At 45.7% G+C, this 21,934-nt stretch overlaps 3 protein-coding genes across 3 annotated transcripts in view; all 3 read left to right on the top strand.

Moving 5' to 3' along the window:
- The first annotated feature begins 346 nt into the window (after positions 1-346).
- Positions 347-11,648, top strand: LOC128143806 (C-factor-like). The gene is made up of 6 exons (XM_052791512.1): positions 347-539; positions 8,533-8,584; positions 8,897-9,084; positions 9,526-9,681; positions 10,555-10,665; positions 10,881-11,648. The coding sequence occupies exons 1-6, from the start codon at positions 399-401 to the stop codon at positions 10,992-10,994; spliced, it is 762 nt and encodes a 253-aa protein (XP_052647472.1). The 5' UTR covers positions 347-398; the 3' UTR covers positions 10,995-11,648.
- Positions 11,649-13,826: 2,178 nt separating this feature from the next.
- MXRA8 (matrix remodeling associated 8) overlaps positions 13,827-21,934 on the top strand; it is a 42,467-nt gene continuing 34,359 nt past the window's right edge. The window contains exon 1 of the mRNA XM_052791679.1: positions 13,827-13,937. The gene's annotated coding sequence lies outside the window, so the exon portion shown is untranslated. The remainder of the gene's footprint in view (positions 13,938-21,934) is intronic.
- Positions 13,849-15,987, top strand: AURKAIP1 (aurora kinase A interacting protein 1). The gene is made up of 3 exons (XM_052791681.1): positions 13,849-13,937; positions 14,436-14,884; positions 15,821-15,987. The coding sequence occupies exons 1-3, from the start codon at positions 13,886-13,888 to the stop codon at positions 15,926-15,928; spliced, it is 609 nt and encodes a 202-aa protein (XP_052647641.1). The 5' UTR covers positions 13,849-13,885; the 3' UTR covers positions 15,929-15,987.

Here is a 21,934-nt window from a genome sequence, read left to right on the forward strand (position 1 = left end):
ACAACGCTACAGACAAAAACTCAGGCCACCATCCCACGCTGTTGAGGGCTGGCTGCGTGGCCCCGGTCTCTCGGGATTCTCCCGGGACCCCAAAGTTCCAAACCACCCGCCTGTGTCCCCCCGGGAGGACGGGAGCCGAGCCCCGGGGCTTGCGGCGGCGGTCCGGGGAACCGAAGGACCGTGGGCGGTCGGGAAGGGCTTTGGCTGAGGCCAGAGGCAGCGGGGGAGGTACGGGGCCGAGCCGAGCCGGGCCGGGCCGGGCCGGGCGGGGCGACGGGGGCGGGATCGGGGCGGCGGTGCCGGCTCCGCGCCGCGCAGGTTAAGAGCTGCGTGGGGCTGCGCTGGGAAGGGAGCAAAGCCGAGGAGAGCCAAACCGAGCCAAACCGAGCCGTGCCAGCATGGCCCAGCCGCGCTGCCGCTCCGTCCTCATCACCGGTTGCAGCCGGGGGATCGGACTGGGGCTGGTGCGGGGGCTCGCAGCGGCCAACCCTTCCCCGGACTTCGTCTTTGCTACCTGCCGGTATCCCGAGAAAGCGCAGGTAACCCGGGATCGGGGTTGGGGGGGGGGGGGGAACGGAATTCCCCGGGTGGGGATGCTGCCAGCCCGCCGGAGCATCGTGTCTCCCTTCGCTTTGCGGGGACCGGGGGTCCCCCGGTGCCGGTCGGGCTGCCGGGGGTCTCGCTACCTCTCCCGAGAGGAGCCTGGCAGGAGAAGCACACGTCTTGGTGGCTGGCAGGCAGTGGTAGTCCGGGGGGGGCCTGGGGCTGGAGCCGGGGGGGGTGAGAAGGTATTTGTGGAAGCGTAGAACAGGTCAAGCATCTCTGCGACCAAGCGCTGGGGTCCCAGTAGCCGGAGTGGGATGGGAACTGGGGGCTGAGCTGCCACCCGGGGTAGGTGGCCGGATGGGGTAGAGTCGGGGCCGTGAAAGTCTCCGAGGCTGGAGGTGAAATGGGCACGGGATGTTGTTTTTGGGTACTTGGGTGCGTTCCCGAGAGGAGGAGAGGTGAGCTGGAAACACTGCAGCCCTGGCCCCAGCTGGGCAGGCAGGCTGGACAGCTGCAGCATCTCAAGCGCTCCTGCCAGCCGCTAGCTCTAGTCCCCGAGTTTCTCGCTGGATTTGCAGCTGGAGGTAAGTATGTCCTGGCCTTCTCCAGTTTTGCACGGACCCGGAGCCCTGCAGGGGTAGTCCAGCCCCCCAGAAGCTCTCCCAGTGAAACCTGTTACAGCTTTCCTCGCCCATTCTACGTGGTGTGTCTATGTCCCCAGAAGGAGCTGTGCCCTGTCTGTCTCTTTCCTTTCTCCGCTGGACTTGCAACAAGCGAGAAGGCCCAAATGAATGACGAATTCAACACTCCTCTTAGTGCCCTTCTTGGCTGGGTAGGGACCAGACCCTCTGCTGAAACCATGGTAGCTTTTGTTACGTGTTGCTGGTGAATTCACTTGCAGCCCTTTCCCCTTTCAGCCAGTATTCCTACTGCTACAGCATAGCAGTGAAGCGTTTGGACTTCTTCCCCATCTCTAGACTGTTATAAATGACTGTCAGACAAATTAAAGGCTGCGCCCAAACCTTTGGGAGGCAAATTGATAATGAGGGTTATCAGTCTGCTCACTTTGTGGCTGCTAGCATCCTCTGTTGCATCCCAAGTCTGATCTTGACTCTCCTTAGTAAGGTTTCTACCTGTGCTGCTAGGGCAGCACAGCAATACACGCAGGTATCACCCTCCTCCTTTCCTAGGAAAGCTCTAGTGCTCCAGAACTGCAAGAATCCGAGCTCTCAACTCTGTGACTTTTCAAATCCCTGCGTATTGCCGCAGGCATTCGGTAGGAGAATTGATACCAAAAGCCCTACTTCTGCATCTCCCCTATTTCAAGCATGGCACAAGGCTGCCTTAGCGAAAGGCAAATTCCCTAGTGTGTGCGGAGGTAAACTTATATGTCTGTTCCCTTAAGGCTGATTGTATTCTTTTCAGCGCAAACCGTGATCACACCATGCTAGCAATAAACAAAATGTAGCAGCTTTGTTTACTGCTTAGCTATACAAAAACTTTAAAAGATGGTGCCGAGGCTCCCGCTTCAAGGGTGGTAGTACAGGCTTGGTCAGATAACACCTGCAGTCTGACCACTCGGTTCTCCGCTAGCACTGTGTTGCCCTACAGGAACTTGTGAAACTGAAGAAAAAGGTCTTAATCTTGTTTCTTGTCAAAAAAAAAAAAAAAAAAAAATCTCCAGCACAAAGACACATTTAGGATATTTCTGAATTGAATTGCTGAGAAACAGTCCAGCGAGACTGAAACCTGGTGCACAGACTGCCTTTCAGAGCCACCGGTTCCTGCAGCTTCCCCCCTCGGCCCCCCTTTGGCACTACATGAGCTCCTGAACAGGTATTCACTACCATTCTGTTCGCTTTTAACTCCTGTTACAAGATCTGGCATTTATCCCAGATTTATTTCCTATTGGTGATTGCACAACAGCATGGTACAGTAGCGGTACAGGAAACCAGCAGAGACATATGACCTGCTGTTAGATAGAAATCTCCCTGCTTAGTTGTTTGTTCTAAAGCTGCCTTAGCTGGTGCTGAGAGAGGTTCTGTTTTTTTCACCAGTTGGCCCTTGTGTTCAGAAGTGATTTCTCGTTATAATGGTCTTGGATCAATTACATGGAGAAGCAAAGTGGTTCCTTCAATAAGAAGAGCTTCCTAGGAAACATTACACGGACGTGTCTTAACGCAACTTGTGAGTTTTTTTGCATTGCCAGTACTTAAAAATCTTCAGCAAAAAGGCTGGTAAACCTGCACAAGAAGATGAAATAGCCTTCAAATAGTGTGCCTGGGAAGAGCCTGGGTCGCTTCTTGCTTGCAGTGGTAGAAACCTGGAAAGACTGCTGGCAGTCATGTCTCACGTAGGCAGGAAGCTGGCCAAGAGCCACATTCCAGTAACCCCGAGCGGTGACTCTGCAGGCCACATGGGGTGCATCCTAAACGGCTTTTTTTTTTTTTTTTTGGTTGGGGGGGGCAAGGTTTGTCTTTGGTGGATCAGGGCGGGTTTTTGTTCTTTGTAAGGACCTCTAGGCCATGTGCTGTGCTTTGGCAGTACATCAATAGAAACCTCTGCAGCCAGCTGAAAGCGTATTTCTAACAGATGGGTTTGGAAACTCCACAAGGAAGGGAAATCTTTACTAAAGGTATTGTAGTAGTCTCACTAGTATTATGTGTCCCATCTGCAGTGCATAAAGTTGGCACAAAACTTTCTGACCTTCTGAGGTGTGTTTCCCCCATGCTGCTAGTCCTTCTAGCTGGCAGAGGGCAAGCACAGACGTGCTCGAGCCTTTAGCAATGGGAGGTTTAGCACCGTATACGACTGACTATCTCAAAGCTTGGATCCCATTTGGCAGTGTTGCTCAAGTGTGGTATGGTAAGGGAAGGCAAAGGTTCAGTGATTTTCTTGTCTTTTTTTTTTTTTTTTTCCCCAGAGAGAAAGCTTTGCCTTCACTGACTTTCCAGTCAAATCCTGAAAACGCAGAGTTCAGGTTCCTGCACTCCAGAGGCTGGCACTGCAGATTTGTCTTAGTGCACATGAAATGGGCTTTGCCCATCTAAGACCTGTTAGTTGACCACGCCGACTGGGCTGTAAAGTTGAGTGACTTGTTCTTTCTCTGTACACCTGAGCTGTCAGTGGTTGTTTTTTCTCTTGACAGTGATTTAAGCAGTCTACTTTTGTTTCCTCCCACTTTGCTTCGTGGTAAGGGACCATGTGAAAAATCCCCCTTAATACAAATACACTGCCTCCCACTTCCTCTCCTGGATTAGAGGACGAACTCGGAGAACAGCAACTTTGGACAGTTCTCTTAAATTCTGCTCTCATCTGGTTTGGTTAGAGTAGCATTGTCCTGTTGTAGAACGCAGGGGGGGAAGAAAGGATGGGAAGAGCTTAAATGAAAGGCCTTTTAAAAATCACCTTCCATTTTTTAGAGGAAAAGTGATTAAATATGCTTAGCTACTGGCAAATCCAGGGCCCATCTTGGGGACAATAGCCAGCAGCAACTCCTGGGTAGCCGAGAGTTATCCAGAGAATCTCTCAAGAGTTATCCAGAGAATCTCTGGGCAGAGGGCATGCTGTTACAGATGCAGATGACTGCATACTCTGGAGTCCTCCAAACTGGACAGACAAGAGCCCCAAAGGTCCTGACTTTAGAAAGAGATGCTGGAGAAGGGTCTGACTTTGCTTTCCTCTGCTTACTACAGAAAGCAGCATGTCTCCTGTAACTTGCTAACCCTGGGATAATGCTGAACAGCTGCAAGCTTTTGCATGTGAGTCTGTGCTGGCAGAAGTTGTAATAACTTGAGTTTTTGTGCTGAATAGCTCCTAGGTGGCCTCCACAGAACATTTGCCTAACAAATGGACTTTAGATCACAGGATAACATGCAGCAGGCCTGCAGGCGCATCTAGATAACCGCTGCCCCTCCTTGAAAAGTACCATACTAGACTCCTTCAGCCACACTGTTTCTCATCTGCCTTTACTTGGGCTGCTCCAGCACTGAGAGTGGAAGCAGCTACAAATCTCTTGCAAAATAATCCTGACGTCCTGTCTTTGCACTCCAGATGGACAAAACCACAGTACGGTTATTATTAGGCAGCCTGTATGGGCTCATGGACCCATCTGTAATTCTCCCCTACCCTCCTGCATTTCTTTCTTGCTCGCTCTTCCCCCATCCCGCTTCCCCATAAAAGGGAAAAAACTCTGATCTACAGTCTCAGACTACACCTAATGATGCTGTAGCCCCTGTAGTCCCCCCTCTGACTTGCTGAGGTATGGAAGGAAGAGATGGTTTTCTGAGGAAGCAAGGTAGCTGAAAGGATCAAAACGGCCATGGCGTAAATCTGTTCACAGTGCCTCCTGTACTCAGCTTGGCTGTGCTGAGAGCTGAACATGGGACCTCGGGACAGGAGCATCTCTTGTTCCTCCTGCTCTCCCCAAAAGCCCAAGTGTGTTCCCAGGTGAACAAGAAAGCGTTCAGTTCCTTGCTGCTCCGGAGTCCTCTACCGGGCTCTGGAAAGCTTCCAGGGCTTAATGTGCTGTTTCCCTTCCTCTGAAGTAGGAGATAGTGTTACTAACAGTGCTGCGTCTGTTCCCTTGTCAGACACAGAGCTCTCGCTGAAGTGCTTCTGCACACTGTCTCTGTCAGGTTTTGTTTTTGTTTTTTTCTTTGCTACATATTTTAGCCATGTGGTCTGCTATCGGGGAGAGCAGCTGAGCAATCTCTGGAGCAGCGCTCTAGCAAGATGGATGTGTCATATCAGGCAAAGGAGGCATTCTTGAAGTCTTTCTAATTTGGGGTTATTGCAGTGTTGGGTTTTTTTTTCTGGAAGTGTTTTGCGCTTCCTACAGCATTAAGGTCTGGCTCCTCTTGAATCAGAGAGGCCATGGATTTGGGGCAGTCTGCAGCAGCTTGGTGTAAGCTATTCCACAATCAAACAGTCAGTTGGCTGTAGACTGGGATACTGAAGAGCCTGTCTCGCAGAGACATGGGCGAATATGATCCATCTTTGACTTTGTCCGGAGTGCAAGCAGGATGATGTGAAAGGATACCCATGTATCCTTTGCCTGACAAAGCTGCCTACAGGCTGCGTTAGTTTGGCTTGATTGCTTCCAACTGGGCTGGCATGGCCAGGTCCTTTCCAAGAGTTGTAACTGAAGTGAATAATGCTTTCACAAAGAAGGCAAAGTAAATCTTTCTAAATGACAAAGACAACATAACATTCCTGGTTGACATCTAGCAATAAATATCCTGTGTACGGACGAACCTGTATCTGGAGCCTTGAGTGCCAGAGGATCTCGTTTAAATTGGAGTAGGCTGACTTTTTGTTAATCATAATTAAAATCAGCAAGCAGGAAACAACGGACGCTAATCAGAGTTTAAATTTTTCTTGGAATCCCTAAGAGTTGATTCTCAGGGGTAAATAGTTATTCAGGTACAAGGCACTTCTAGAGCTGACTATGCTAAACACAGTATTAGGGAGTTGTGTTGTGGTTTTTTGTTGTTTTTGTTTGTTTTTAAATTGGCTATCACAGTACACTAACTAAAAATTACTTAGCCTGGGATATGTTGGCTGTACCTACTGTCTTTAAATGAAACTGCATAAACTGACATTAAAATACAAGCTGCACTTCAAACATCAGTACCAACGAGCTCACTTATTCTTATGTATGCATTGCCATTATGATTTGCACTGGCTCTGGTAGACTGCTCCGAGATCTCGTCTTCCCAGGGATTTAACCTATTTGTCCTGGGTGCAGTGCCTCCGCACTAGCATGTTGGCATAGAAAAGTGAGCGCAAGTCTGCTGCTGCAAAAAACTTGCAGACAGCTTTGGTGGTGTAGGTTTGGTTTTATTTGTTTTGGTGGGGTTTTGTTGTTTTGTTTTTAATGGGCGGAGAACAAGGCATTTGACAGATGACCACATTGAGTTTAAGGAAAGCTTATCCCTTCAGTGGGGAGTCAATAACTAGTATATGCATGCATTGCAGTAATATTTTTGGAGTTCTCTGGACTTTGATCTCTTTGATCAAAACTACCTGGGGTGGGGGAAGAGGATAAGCAGCATACGTGGCTGGTGGCTTGAAATGGCTGTATCCGATCGTGCTGCCGTGAAGTTGTCTCCGTCCTCCTCTCTGCATGTTCCTTCTAGTCACCGCAGGAAAAAGAATAGGCTTTTCTGCAATTCTTAGGTTTCCTAACTGGATTTTTCAGCTTACGGTTATATCAGGTGGAGTAACATTCTTGAAGACCAAAGCTGTCTAAGTTAGCTTTATGCCTGGAAGCTGCTTCTGAGAAACTTAAACCACTGAAGTGGGAGTCACTTGTTAACTAAGTAATTAACTAAATGGAAAAAACATTGAATTTTAAACCTGATTTGCATGCAGCAATTGTAATTTTATGCTGTTTATGTTCTGGAGAATGCTTAATGCTACAGTGTTTGCAGTTCTTAATTGAACATATTGCTTACTCACTTCAGAAGCCTCTCAGTTGCTGTCACTACACCAAACATCTCCGGCCTTTTAGCAAAAGTTAGTAGCTTGTTTCTGTCAGAGAGTGAAGCAATCTGACTATAAATAAATGCACAAACCTTGAGAAGCCAGAGCACTTCTGGAGTTTATTATCAAGTAAGCGATACTGTCAAAGTCCAGTGGACAGTCCAAAGCCACGTAATTATTGCAGGCCTTGACATGGCAGAACTATTTCATGCCTGACTATCAATAAACAAGATAGTGTGTCCTCGGCCTTTAATCTGTTGAAAACTGTCCCATTAAGCCCTATCCAAGGGAAGGAATGTCTTCTGGTTTTGTGCTTCTGACTCTCCCACCTTCCTTCCCCCTCCCCTTAATAGCCTTAACTGCAGTTGTAGATTGTCCTCAGTGGGAGAACAAATTTTCTAAACAAGCCTGGAGAGAATCCTGCAGAGTATGAACTGAGATAAAAGATGTAATGCATTATAGCTTGACAGAGGACATGGAGTCCCTACATGTCTCCAAGTGGCAAAGAAGGACTCTTTCAAAATCAGCCTTCCTGACCCCTATTCCCAAAGGGCTCCTAAAGAGATGGATTTGCTTGAGCTGGAATGTTTGGCCAGGGTTGCTCGGGCTCCTAAACGTGGCTGGGAGTATGTAATCCATCTGTTACATTTGGCCACACTTCCCACTTGGCTACATGGCGCAGAAACCTAAGTATTCCGGCTGGGCCTATAAATCCAATTTGGACACACTTTGTCCAGCAGCAACACCAGTAGAGTACGAATGTTCTCCAAGACCTCTAGTCATGCCTCTACTGAGAGGTAGTAGACAGATGACTGAATTATAGCTATCTAGCAGAGAGAGAATTGTTCTCATGGACAGTTGCTGTGTATATAACCGATTTCATGTGTGCTTCACCTTTGGTTACAAGAATTGAAGCTAATGAGAGTGCTGGGAAACAGAATTTCCATAGGAAAATTGCTAGGAAACTTTTCCTGCAAGCAGTAATTCCAAGTGGCTTTTCTTAAGCATTCCTGTTGCCCTGAACTGGTGTCTAGCACTAGCTGAGCTTCAGGAGGATTGCGGCGCTTTTCTTACAGAAGTAGGGAATCACGGGCTTGGAATACAGGCTGAGCACCGCGTCTGCTGTGGAACTGGCAACAGTGGCCACCTGATCGAAGAAGACCTTTGGTTACACTAGAAACACATACCCGAGTTGTACACACTGGGAACTAACTCTGTAATCTAGGGTGCTGGTGTCTTGACTGAGCAGGTAAAGAGTCCAGTTTCTTGGAGCAGTTGATACCGCTCTCAGGAAAGCTGCTCAGCAGGTTGGAAAACAAAGTAGTATCACTGCCTTCAGTCCAATTATGAAAATAAATGGCAGTTACAATTCCAGAGGTGTAGATCTCAAACTGTTTTATGTAATAGCCATGGAGATAGATAGATATATAGATATATAGATAGATATAGATATATATAAAATATATGTAAAAGATAACCCAAATAATTTCTTCTTCCTAGGAACTCCAGCAGCTTAGCAAGCAATACAGCAATATCAAGCTCCTCCAACTGGGTGAGTAAAGGGCTTATACAGAAGTATGTTCAACTAAGTCAGCTGAGTGCATCTTAAGAAACTGGTCTCCTGGGTGATCAGTAGCTGTACCTGACCTCCAGCAGCTGAAAACAATCACGCTCACCTTGAAATAACACTGGGGAAACATAATTTATGTAGTCGTCTGTGTATTGTCATCTCTGTGTGCTGCCCAAATGTCCCCATTGAGACTAGTGCCTTAGCTTTGATTTAGCACGTGTTGTGTAGTGACAGACAGCATTTGAACCACTCAGTTCACTGTTCACTGTGGCTATTCTTGGCTCCCCTGTGCAGATGTGGTCTGTGAAAACAGCATCAAGAAAGTAGTCAAGGAAGTGGAAGAAATTGTGGGAGACAAAGGTCTGAACTGCCTCATTAACAATGCTGGCATCAATGTGCTTGCTTCCTTGGAAGAAGTCACAGCGGAGACAATGCTCACCATTTATGAAACTAATACAGTTGCCCAGCTGATGGTCACCAAGGTAAGAACTGGGAGGAATATACTTAATCTACAGTACTGTAAGATGCTTTTCCACTAGTGAGCTTGACACGTAACCCAAGCATTTGTCACCTTGGAACTGCACAGATACAGGTCTGGTATCAAATTGCATGCCTAGAGAGCAGCAAGAGATCCTTTTTATCAAGGATCTTTCTCTTTATTTAAATCCATCTCGTATGAGGTCACTTCAGTAGACAGGTTGGTCTAGGAGGCGGGCAGAAGAGACTGAAGGTCCTTGCTACTTACAGCTGGCTGTTATAGAAAGGTTTCCTATGGTCAGCTCGTCTGGGGAGCCATCACCATTCTGTGCTGGTGGCATAGAGCTGTACTGCAATTCTTCATAGAGCAGAACCTGAGAGTCCGGCTTGCCTTGAATGGGCCAAGAGCAAGCTGACCAAATTAAAACAAGCTCTTGTTTTCACAGGCATTTCTACCCCTTCTGAGGAAGGCAGCCCAGCTGAGCACAGGAATGGGCTGCCATAGAGCTGCTATTATCAATATGTCCTCTCTTGCTGCCTCCATGCAACTCGTCCAGGCAAATGAGATGTTCCTCAAGGTCTACCCCTACAGGATAGCAAAGGTTTGTAGGCTTCCCTGGGCTGTGCTCACCGGGTGAGGGCAGGCCTGTCAGTCAAAGACCCCTCTGAGCTTGAGATGAAGATGTGAGGTGCTCAGCACCTCCTTGGACAGGCTGACACAGGAGCTGTTCTTGTTCTTCATGTGGGTGGAAATGGGATCTGTGAAAACTGTACATCTGGAGCAAGCATGCCAACTTCTTAAGAACAGGCTTACAAATGCTCCATCACTACTCTGATATAGATCCATTTCAGAGGGACTTGGCATTCAGGGAGGAACTGATGCCATCAAGTGTGTGTCCTATTAGCTGTGTTCCTTTCCAGTCCAAGCAAGATAGCAGGCATGAAACTCAACAAAAGGTGTGCTGACCTGTACATGGTAACGCCACTCAGCGAGAGGTGGAGTTTTTAGTTTTGTCACATCCAGAGACTGAGTTTGTACGAACAGTCAAGATTAAACATACAGTTTCTCCTACACCACCTACTCATAAGCTGTTAAAATGCTTGTTTTCCCTGTTCAGAAGTGAAAAACTGAATGTTTGTGTAGTGATTATTGCAGAAAAACAGAGTCCTTATGTCAATATTATTTTCCCCACAGCTCCTTAGGAGTTTCAAATGCTACTTTATCTTCCATGATAACTTAGTTTCATCTTTGGGCAGTAAGCTTATGGCAATAGAGCTTTCACAATGCTTCTCTTAACAGATATCTCTGAGAACAAAGCCTCCACTAAATCTGGATAAGTTACTGTGATACTGTTACTGCCCCTTCATTTGTCAAGAGACAGCATGGTGGAAGGGAGGTGCCAGTTAGCTTGGCTTAAGGTCTTGCTCAAGGTTTGTAAAACTAGCACGCTAATAGATGGTTTCCACTCTTATAGACTGCACTGAACATGATCACCAGGTGTCTTGCTGCAGACTTGAAATCAGACGGAATTCTCTGTATTTCTTTGCATCCAGGCTGGCTTCAGACAGACATGGGCGGAAACATGGTAGGTGACATCTCTCTGAAAATGTCAAAGTATGACTCCCTTGTTGTCCCAACCCTTGAGCAAGAACCCACTGTACAGGATACACTTCCATGTGCTGCAGAAGCACACTACGAAACATGAAAATATGTCCCACTTGATCCTAGTAACTCCTTAAATGCATTTGGTTCTCTTTTGTAGGGTATTTCCAGTAATAATCTAAGCTTGATTTGCTCTAGGCTCCCATGCAGGTGCAAGAGGCTATCCCAGGTATTCTCTCTGTTCTGGACCGTCTTGGTGAAAAAGAAAACGGTTCCTTCCTGGACTGGCAAGGGGAAACTCTACCGTGGTAGAAGCGTACGGCATACTACAGAAACGACGTGTCAGTCACTATTTAAATTGTGCCACTAATGTCTGTGTCTCTAGGGTTTTCTTATATGCTAGTTGAAATAGCCAGTCTGATATCCAGCCTCTCTCTAGGTGTATTTGGAAAGTGAGGTGGCTGACTCTTTTACTTGGTATTGCTACTGCTCTGTTCTAATGCTTCCTGCAAATACTACTGTGCTTTTAGTGATGGGTATCTCCTGGAACCATCTAAAATAGATAAAAACTGCAAGTTAAATCCAGGGGCTGGTTCCTCTTCACTTCCAAAACCAAAGCGGGCCTCTTGCTCTCTGCAGAAGTAAATGACCTGACCTCAGTGTAAGGCCAGCGTAGGCTGTCAGATTCCAGTATGTCCAGTCTGCTAGAGACATCTCTCTGGAAAAGGTCCTTCGGTTTCTTTCAGTCCTAACTGTGCCAAGGCTAAAATTGCCCAGCTCTGAAGTATGTGAATTTGGTACTTCTGTAAATTCCTCAGCAACCTCCGAGTGACCCCAGGCTGACAGCACACACCAGGCCGTTGCTTGGCTCCCAGTGGGTGACTAACATCCTGATATGGGGGTGGGAATGTTGTTTTGTACATAAACTTCTAAAGTGTCTTCAATAAAGTCTTGTTTAAACAAACAGTCTGTTTACTGAACTACTTCCGTTAATTTCTCTGTATGTAGGTTTCTCTTTGTAGGTTTCTCTTCCCTGACCAGAGAACTGTACTTCTACCTTGCAGGAAGAAACTCTTAACAATTGCTGTCTCCTTCAGGCTAGATGGGTTTAACACGGTTGGGGTGTACCTGAAACTGAGGCAGACCCTTGTTCTGGTCTGAAATACTAAAAGCAGCTGGTGAAAAGATCTCTGTGTTCAGGCTGAGGTACGGATAAAAGCAAAAAGTTCTTTGAAGTCTGGGATTGGCTTCAACATTGCTCCTTCATGCCAGCTAATTAGGCACTTTCATGCTGTGCCAACATGGTGGGTTCCCGTACCAAGTCAGAAAAGACAAACAACAGCCAGGTAAGTGGGAGAGACAGGTATGGCTGTTCCTGGACAGCAGCCACTGTGAGACCTGCCCTCAGATGCAGCTGAGGGTGTGTAAGGGAGAAGTGTCTAGCTGCCTCCCGTGCTCCCCACGCTGACAGGGATATAAAGTCTCACTGTAACAGCTGCTTGTTACGCCACGCTTCTGTGCTCAGACCTATTTTTAGTGACGTGCCGCTGTCACTGAGCGGGCGAACAAAATGCAGTGCTTTCCTATCAGCTGAAACGATGAGAGGAAATGGCCTCAGGTTGCGCCAGGGGAGGTTTAGATTGGATATTAGGAAGAATTTCTTTACTGAAAGGGTTGTCAGGCATTGGAACAGGCTGCCCAGGGAAGCGGTGGTGTCACCATCCCTGGAGGTGTTCAAAAAACGTGTAGATGTGGCACTTCAGGACATGGTTTGGTTTAGTTTAGTTTAGTGGGCACGGTGGTGTTGGGTTGACTTTTTGATCTTAAAGGTCTTTTCCAACCTAAACGATTCTATGATTCTAAAGCCATTGACTTTCCATCTCAAAGCCTGACTGTAGTATGAGTGCAAACCTGATACGGGTAAGGGGCAAGCTCAGTTAGTTGAACTAGTTTGAATCGAACACCGGCTGGGGAAAAGGAGCCAATGTGCCTTCTTCAGCCTGCTGCGAGCAGCGCCAATGGAAACAGTCCCCGCTCCACGGTTCGGACGGGTGGGAGCAGGAGAGAAGCGATGGCTGCGGGAAAGGAGAGGAGACAACCCGTTTGCAAAAGCCTCGCAAGCGCTTCCTTCGCCTGGATGCTCCAACGCAACACAGCGGTCGCAACCCGCGGCCCCGCTGCCGCCTGACCCCTCTTGTTGCGAGGGGACTCAGCCCGCCCAGGGCCGGCCGGCCCTCCGCCACCTTCCCCCGTCTCCCTCGGGCCCAGGCTGCCAGCTCCGACCCGTCCCCTCGGAGAACGAGCCGTTTCCCACCACTTCACCCCGCCAAATGGCCGCCCATGGAGGAAACCCTCCTCATCCTCCAACCCCCGCGGGAAGGCCCGGGCGGGCCGAGTACCTTCTCCCCGACCTCCCTCCCCCTGGAACAGCGGCGGGCAGCTGCCGAAGGTGTGTGTGGGGGGGAAACCCGGGACCTTGCCGGCAAGGCGGGACAAAAGACCGCGATCGGGGTGCCCGGACCGGGCGAACGGCGGGCGCCCGCCGAGCCAGCCCGGCCTCGCTTCGCCGGGGGAAGCGCCTCGCGGGCGCCGGAAGTTCCGGGTTTAGAGGCGGAAGGGGATGGTGAGTGATGGCGGGCGGCGGGTTGAGGGTGTAGGGTCGGGGTGGGATGTCTGGTAGTTCCGTGGGTTGGGTCGCGCCTGGGGAAGCGGGGCAGTGGTGGGGTTTGGTGGGAGGGAGGCTGGCCGCTGGGAGCAGGGTCGCGGTCCGGCCCGCCTCGGTAACGGCGCTTCGTTAGGCCGAGCGGGTGTTCCTCACGGCCTGAGGGCAGCGGGCGGCTTTTTTGCGCTCCGGTTTTTTGCTGTGGAAGTCACGGCTTCGCACTGAGCCGGGCAGGAGTGTGCCAGCGGGACTGGGGCTGAAGTTACCTTGCTTTTAAACGTGGAACAGCCGAAGCTTTGTTAATCACCTCTGGAACTCGGCTACACCGGTGCTTGTGGGCCAGGCCCTTACAGCGAAATCCCACAGCGCGTTGGTAAAACGAGGAGGGTGCTTGGAGTGTCTCAGCCCATCTTTTAGGGGTTTGGGGTTGAACTCTGAAGGTTTTCTTTAAAAGTGTAAAAACCATATGTTTGCCTTATTGAATAAATGTTCTTACTTTAACAGTCATTCCTGGCTCTGACAGTGAACAAAGTGAAGCAATATGTTAATATCACGGCTGACTTCCCCGTTATTGAAGGCTTCACGAATTACAGGTAAACATGTTGTGTGACGTATTTTCTGGGTTTTTTTTCTGGGGTCATTGGGCTCCCAAAAATTTCTTTTCCAGCAAGCAGTGTGAGAGTGGTGAGGCTGTTGTTGATTCAGCGGTTGTCGAATGTTATTATGTCTTTGGCCTGTTCTGTCAGTATTGTGTAGCTCTGATTTGACTTCTTTTAAGCTTAGGAGGAGATGCTTTTGCACCAGAAAGGCTTAATACAGCCAACAGTTCCTAGCCATTCCAAATTGCACTTACACAGTTTTCACAGTAAAATATTGTACAATGTAGTTTTCGCAGATGGCGTTACAGCAATGTAATTAAATTAACAAAGACTTCGTTGCTTTTGTGATGGGAATATAATATTTGTAAGCAGCTTCCTTTATTAGATTATTCTGGCCACGGTTGTCTAATGGTTTGAGAGCTGGGCAGAGGTTTTTTTTAAGATACTGTTTGAAAATTCTGCCTCTTAAGTGAAATTGTTTTTTTCTCAAAGGCCACCTTTTGTCAAGGTCAGTGTCTTCCTTTCTTTGCTATCGGTCTACATCTGTGCACTATAGCACGCAGCCGTCTAACAAGAGCGGAGTCCAACCTCAGCGGTGGTATGCTCTGGACCCTGAACTGGAAGAGATGCTGATCCCCAGAAAACTTTCCATCAGCCCCTTAGAAAGCTGGCTGACGGTTAGATACTCCCTTCCTAACGCAGAAGTCCTTAATGGTCAGGAGGAAGCGGGCTATGAACCTCTCCAGCGATATGACTGTCCCCCATCTGATGAGGGAGCTGATGTGGAGGAAGGAGAAAGGACGCTTAACAACAAGCTTCAGTGTAAGAACGTTTTGAAGATTCGCAGAAGGAAAATGAATCGGCACAAGTTCAAAAAGCTGCTAAAGCGAAGAAAGTTTGTACGGAGGAGGATAAAGGAAGGTCGCAAGAAGAAACGTCAGGTAAGCTCAGGGTAGAGAGAACTTCTTGACATAGATCTGCCCACTTCTCAAACTGGCTTCTGTTCAGGTATCGGATTATGTTTTTAGGTGGAATTGATGTGGGGAAAAATGGCAGCAGCTCAGAGAGCCTTAATGAATTCAGTATTTACTGGTACCATAGCTTTTTCTGTTTCGTATTTGACCTGTACATCTTCGGAAGCTGTAATTTGGAATATTTCTGTGGTTGTAAACATGTATGTGTGGTAGTTACTAGGCGTAATTTTTCTTGCTTGACAGTAAGTTATAAATATATGGCTAATGGAGAAGAATTTTAGCATTTGTGTGAAAGATTAATTCATGTGTCTGCGTTACATCAGGGAGAATGGTTTCATTTCTTTCCTGTCTTGCCAACATCCTCAAGTGCTTCCTATTGTCTTTTTCTGTACAGAAGCCTTTTAGTTCCCTTAGTAGAAGGGGTGAGGGGAGACATGGGCCTTCATTCAAACTGTAGATGTTCTCATTCAACACTGCCTTTCAGTAGTCTGTTATGTTTGCTATGATATAGTTTAGTTCATTCGCTGCTAATTTTCACCTTGCCTAGGTGCAAATTGGGGTTAATTGTAATTCCATTTCTTCAGATTTGTAGGAAGCAGTGTTGAATACTTTATGAGGAGGAAATCCTCTTAATTTTCTTAAAAGTTTTGTTTTCCATCTTCTCAGTTTTCCTCTCACAGGACTTTTAAAATAATGCTACCAAATTCTCGTGCATTTCAGTGTATTTTCTGCGGTAAGACTAACTATTTTGACACTTAGAACAAGCTGCCTACTTAAAACATTTGTTGCCTTTGTGTGCGTTGTACCTAGATTCTCCTTGGGACACATGGGCAGTGGCTGAATACTTGAGCGTTGCTTCTGAGCTGTGTTACTATTTTTTCTTTCTTTTTTTTCCTGTTTTAGGTGAAATTCGAGAAAGATTTGGAGCGCATCTGGAAAAGAGCTGGTTTGAAAAATCCTCCTGCGGGATGGCAAACACCCAAGATATTTCTGAAAAGTTCAAAGCGATAAAAACACTTGTAATGAGTCTTAACCTGTAATTGTAATTAAAAAATATTTAAGTACTCAGATTACTTTTAACCTTTTTCTGAGTGTGATGAAACTAGTAGGAGGAAACTTTCAATCTTGGTGAGCAGTTTTCCAAGGGCAAACACGACAACAATATGCATTTCCTCCTCAAAAGAATGGTGTGAGCCCCTTGTATATAGTGACTTGTGTATAGTCGTGTGCTGCTGCCCCCAACCGTATGTCTGAGCAAAGGTGTCTTAGACTGCAGCTGAATTTCTGAAGTTCCTATTTAAGGTTAGACTGAACGATGTACTATAAGAACAATCAGTTGTGGGAGATGGGCTAACTGAAAGCATTCTTCTGATTGCAAGTATACCTACAGAAGACACAAGCATTTTGAAAAGTTCTTTTCAAAATTGCATTCTTTTGTAGTCTTACTATAGAAGGGCTGGTGGTTACTAAGAGTTGTGGTGAAATAGGAATTGGATCAGAATTCCATAGAATACCTCTGCAAAAGCTTTAATTTTCACTTACCTGAAGCCATGATGTGCGTGTGCCTTAGGCATTGCATAAGCATCCTTAAAAGGCGTGTTTATTTTTTCTGTTCTGTTTTGTGCTAATAAAAAAAATTGTTATTTTTTTTCTACAATTGACCACTGTCATACAGAACATCCAGATATTGGTATCAGTAAAAGTTCAGAGCTAATTATTAATTAACTACAAAAACCGTTTTGTGCCAGAGACAACTTTGTTGTAATCAGCTGGTTTTACATGATTGAAGAGAGTCATGAAAGCTGTGAAAAATAGAAATGTTTATTTTAAACCCTGACAGAGGACTTTATATCTGGGTTCTGTTTTGGGTTCTACTTTTGATTTTTCTGTTTGAGGCAGTTAACTTTTGTTCTGTGTGATGTAGTTCTTCCCTGTCTGTATTCCCACAGATAGATGGGATGGACTGACCTCTGAGAGAAAGGAGGGAAAAAGAATGAGCTCCTTCAGGCTTGTCATTCTGCAGCATACAGGGAAGCTACGCTGAAAATGCATTCCCTTTTATCTGCTCGGAGCAGGACACTTGACTAAACTGAAAGGGAAGAAAAAAAATAATCTGTGGAACTCGTTGCTGCAAGGTAGAGTTTAATCTCGCTGCAGGAAGGACAGGTGACTCCCAGCATACAGTGGACGACTGAGGTTCCGTGTATGGCTCTCTGCTCTTCTTGTCGATAGATGGCAGCGAATTCAAAGCCTCTGAAACTCCTTAGCCATTAATGTAGAAGCTAGCTGGATCTTTATGTCGGCATTCTAAGGAAAGGGTACCCCCACATTTAAAAATTGGTTAATCTTGCTGGAGAACTGGTGGCATCCTGAGAACTGTATTGAAGTCTCGTAGAAACGTGTGGTTAGCACATTTTTATAGTTTTTTTTTTCCAAACCATATGTTAACAGCAGGCAACGTTGATCAAAAAAATTAAAAATATGTTCTGTCCTTTTCATGCTTTAAATAGGCAGAGTTGCTTTTAACCAAGACCGGTAGGACTCTTTCATTCAGGCAATGGTCAGGATTTCAATAAAGAGGAGGATGTCTAGCCATGAGCCTTAGAAACTTGCCAAGCAAGAGAAGGTTGAGTGTTGATTCTGGTTTACAGGTTTGTTAAATATGCAGAGTGTATCTAGGCATTTCTAAAATATCAATATGCATTTCCTGCACAAAGATGCGTAGATGAAAGGCTGGGGCCTGAGAGGATTAGCACCTTTGAACTCAGGTCCGTGTCTCTTTTCCCCAGTCACATTTGTTTAAAGACCCTTTATGCCAGCATTGTTGTTCTCTGTGAGTCCTACAGCTTCTCTTACTGACTCTTAGTCCAAGCTTGCTGTTTTTCTGTCGGGGAAAAATGGTAATCAGTTTGCACATTTCCAGGAGATTGCTGGCTGCTGAAGAGTTGGAATGCCTTTGGAATTAAATGGAGCAAAAGACTTTATAAAAGACAGCAGTAGCGTGCCCTGCTCACTTATCTGTGCTGTACCTCCGATTTCAGTTTTGAGGTTTATTATTCCTTGATTTTCTTTTTGTCTTACTTAATCCTATAACTTGCATCTTTGCGCTCTGTTGTAGTCTCTAAATATACAAACTGCCCAAGGGTATGTTATCCATTTTTATCCACTAAGGCTTAGGTTGCTCTTGCCTCTCTCTAGTTTGATATAAAACCTCTCTTGCTCTTGGGTAGCATCACAATGAGGCTGTAGATCACAGACTTGTCCATTGTACTCTGCTGGGATCATGCAGACAGAGAACTTTGTATGCCATTTTCCTGGATCAGCACCACCACCTTGCTCTCCAGTTTGTTTTTACATCGGAACAGTAACTAGAAAAGAGAATTATTGAAATAGTGGGAATTGCAAAGCATAATCATTCAGTACCTTGTGATGTTCCAGTGCAAGCGAACTCTTGTCCTGTGGCAATGATCGTGTTATATTCGGGTATTTGTGTGGTGAATTGCAAGTCTCCATGAAGTAAGGTAGTTTATTAAATGGTATGCTCTCTAAGTAGTAGTCCAAATTGTAGTCTGCCAAGAGTAGTCATTACTTTTACATCTATTAGACGTAATTACACAACTGTGTATAGAAGTCTGGAACGACTGTGTAATTTACAAAAGTGTGTGTAAACCATCCATGGCAGTTACTGCCAGTCTTAGTCATATAAATGCTACTTTCCTTTTGCTGAAGGACCTCAAAGCATGTCTCAGGATTTGTATTTTCTTTGTGGCAGATATTGCAAAGACTCTGTCTTATATGGCACTAATCAGATAATGCATATCAGGGTTGTATCAGCTTGCTTTAACTCTCTTGACCGCAGGATGCAATTTTAAACTCTCACTTTGCTAAACAGAATCAGAGAGATGACGGCTGCACTTATTTTTCTGTAGGGGGAGCACGAGTACATAATATACTATGTACAAAGCTTTATTACGAGTTGCTGTTCCTCTCCAAAATACGTGCAAACCGATGTACCTGCACACTTACTAAATGTATATGTGTGTGTGCATATGTGGCTGTGGTAGCCAAAAAAAAAAAAAAAAGGCTGCAAACAGGAAAGTTTTGACTTTCATAATTCTCAAAATATTTAAGACTTGGAAGATTTCTCCTTCATCTCCTTATTATTCTGCTGGTCTGAGAGGAAATGGTTGAAAGTCAGCAGGAGGTTGCTAGACAAATTCATGCTCTTTATTACAGAGGCTGGACATACCCAGTGGGATTGTGATTTTATGTTTGAAACTGCCTGACAGTCATTGGTCTGGAAAGGCCCCTCAAAATTGGACTATAAAACCAATTACACTCATGCTTACATCCTTAGTTCTTGGATTGCATGCACTTAAATATAGACAGCAAGCTCAGTTAGCTGAACAGAACATCAAGTTTTGGTAGTTTTGTCACAGCAAACACGTTTGTGCTGAAATGACTTGGCTCTAAAAGAGGAAGTCAGCTGACTCAGAAGGGATGAAAGTTCTGAATTTTGTTTCTCTTAGCCAAAGTGTCACATTGCAAACTCAGAGGGTGTTCTCTCTTTCCGAAAGGTCAAAAGCCAGCAACATATTGGTAGTGGGCTTCTGACACAGATGTGGCAGAAATGCCATTTCTTTCTAATGCTAGCAAGTAATGGTTGCTGGCAAACTTGAGATTTTAGTTGTCTCCTTGACCTGGATAGCAGTGTTTCTTACTAGGGTAGGAATTAAATGCATTTTTATGAGTTTTCTCTGGCAAATATATTGTTCAATTGCATCAGTATGGATTCTTGAAGTTTTTTAGAGTCTTCTGGACATAAAATAACAGTTCTTTCATCCACACAAATGAATCCAATAGAACTTACAAAATAACTTGCAGCTGAGAATCAGGCCTGATTGTATATAAGAAAGGGAGCAACGCAAAAGAACTGCTTGCTGCAGTTTTTCCTCAATGATTGTGTTGTCTTAACACAATCCAAGATAGGTTTGCTTGGCACAGGGGGTGGAAAAGCCTGGATTAACTGCCAGTACTTTGCATTGCGACACGATTGCTTAGTGGTCTGCAGTGGTAGAGATGAGGTGTTAGCAATGACAAGAGATTTTTAGAAATAATGCTGAAGCGGGAGATCTGTGATACTGATGGGGAATAGAAAATTTGTTTCCGTTACCTTTTTATAAAGATAGCAACCATACTATTTCAGTGCAAATGAGAAAGCCAAGAAGGTTGGTCCCTTTGGTAGCCAGGATTGAACCCCAAATGGGTGGAAAGTAGAAGTATTTAAAGTGTGTGTAAATGGCAGCAGCATAGCAATTTGGGTTAACCTCTTCAGGCACAAACAGCAGTTAACCATAGCACCTCTGATAGTCTGGAGTCTACGGAAGAGATTTTAGGTCTGTATGGCAGCCATTTGCTCCAGTTGTCCACAGGAACAGGCTTGTTGGTAATTGTCTGCTGTAGTTTTGGCTCACTTCAAATTAATTCTATTCAACTTCAAGTTTGTCATAGGAAAAGGGAAAGTCCAGCAGTCAATACAAGATGTTCCTTTCCTCTGGAAATCTTGCGCTTACCCTACAAAGCATGTTGGATAGTCTGCTAGCTGTTAAAGCAGCCCTGAGGTCATGCAGACAGTGAGTCTGAGCTTGTGGATGCCCTCTCCATGCTATCCTTGGCACAGACAGAAGGACAGTTTGCTGCCTGTCCAGGAAGGAGTCATGTGGAGAGGAAATGGAGTGGAATGTAATGATGGCTTCTCCAGCTTCTGCTCATGAGACCAGACCTGAGGCTGATTCAAACCAGGAGCTGCATAGGTTGTAATGGGACCAAAGACATCACGTTGAAGGAAAACACTGATCTGAATTGAGGCTGTTCGTAAACATGCAAAAGGTTTGAGTAAAATCCTAAAGCAGGGGGACCCTGGACAAAAATTTATGTTGGTATTGCCCAGACAGTCAGATTTTGTTCGGCTGATGGACTGTCACTTTGAAAGGGTCCAGACTGAAAGCGTTTATTCAGTGTTTTCAACTGTGATTTCATGGGACCAGGCACGTGTGTGTTGAATTGCTGAGGACAGGCTGTGGGATGCTCAGTAAACGTGGCTGCACAGAACTGTAGCAACAAATGTAGAGAGAAATTTTCTTGATGTTACTGTTATATTAGCTCCTGATAGGTAGTGTGCCTAAGAGTTTTTGGAGTGTGGTTTTTTTTGTGGTCGTGTTGGTTTTATTTTTTTGTTTGGGGTTTTTGTTTGTTTGTTGGTTTTTGGTTTTTTTGTTGTTGTTTGGGGGTTTGGTTGTGTGGTGGGGTTTTTTTTTTTTTGGTTGGTTGGGTGGGTGTTGTGTGGGTTTTTGTTTTTTTTTTAACATCAGAGGGAGAGGGCAGGGGTGATGCCTTCTCCTTTGCTGCAGGAGGATTTCTCCGCATACCATAACTCTGGCACTGGAAGCCCAAGTTCTTTTTATGTCTGTATTGTGGGAACTGTTGTTCTTTCTTTCATTAGTAACTCAAGACTAGTCTTCAAAGGAGTACATGTTAGCCCACGTCAGGGAATGCTTATGAGCATCTGGTGTACAAAACATACCTTTCAGGGGTTTAATAGGACCTTGCTCCTTCCGCTACCTGACTAGCATTGCCCCATAATTCCTGAGCAGGAACAATGTGTACCTTTACTCTGGTGAGCTAATACCCATATTAAATGGGATACTTTCACATTAAGAACTGTCAAAATGTTACCTAGGATAAGTTGGTGTATGTATGTTGGCTTCAGTAGCTCTGATTTGGTCCTTCTCAAAATATGAAGCCAGCTCTACTTCAGTGGGTGGGAGTGAACCCTGGTCCATGTATTCCAAAGTTAATAAACCATGCTCGTTTAGCTGAAAATCTGGCTGAAGTGATCTTACTGATCTTGCAAACAGTACCTGTGGATAACTGAAATTACATCTTTTCTTTTCGCCATTCACGCTGTTCTGCTGTTGGCATTTCTGTTCTGACTGTGAAAACATCCTGGTTTGGGTT

This window comes from Harpia harpyja, chromosome 7 (genome assembly GCF_026419915.1).
Source record: "Harpia harpyja isolate bHarHar1 chromosome 7, bHarHar1 primary haplotype, whole genome shotgun sequence".
Lineage (NCBI taxonomy): Eukaryota > Metazoa > Chordata > Aves > Accipitriformes > Accipitridae > Harpia > Harpia harpyja.

Coding starts and splice junctions, on each gene's coding strand:
- AURKAIP1 (XM_052791681.1), top strand. CDS start 13,886: ATGTTAATATCACGGCTGACTTCCCCGTTATTGAAGGCTTCACGAATT. Junction 13,938..14,435: donor GAAGGCTTCACGAATTACAG/GTAAACATGTTG, acceptor TTTTTCTCAAAG/GCCACCTTTTGTCAAGGTCA. Junction 14,885..15,820: donor GTCGCAAGAAGAAACGTCAG/GTAAGCTCAGGG, acceptor TTCCTGTTTTAG/GTGAAATTCGAGAAAGATTT.
- LOC128143806 (XM_052791512.1), top strand. CDS start 399: ATGGCCCAGCCGCGCTGCCGCTCCGTCCTCATCACCGGTTGCAGCCGG. Junction 8,585..8,896: donor TATCAAGCTCCTCCAACTGG/GTGAGTAAAGGG, acceptor TCCCCTGTGCAG/ATGTGGTCTGTGAAAACAGC. Junction 10,666..10,880: donor CAGACATGGGCGGAAACATG/GTAGGTGACATC, acceptor GATTTGCTCTAG/GCTCCCATGCAGGTGCAAGA.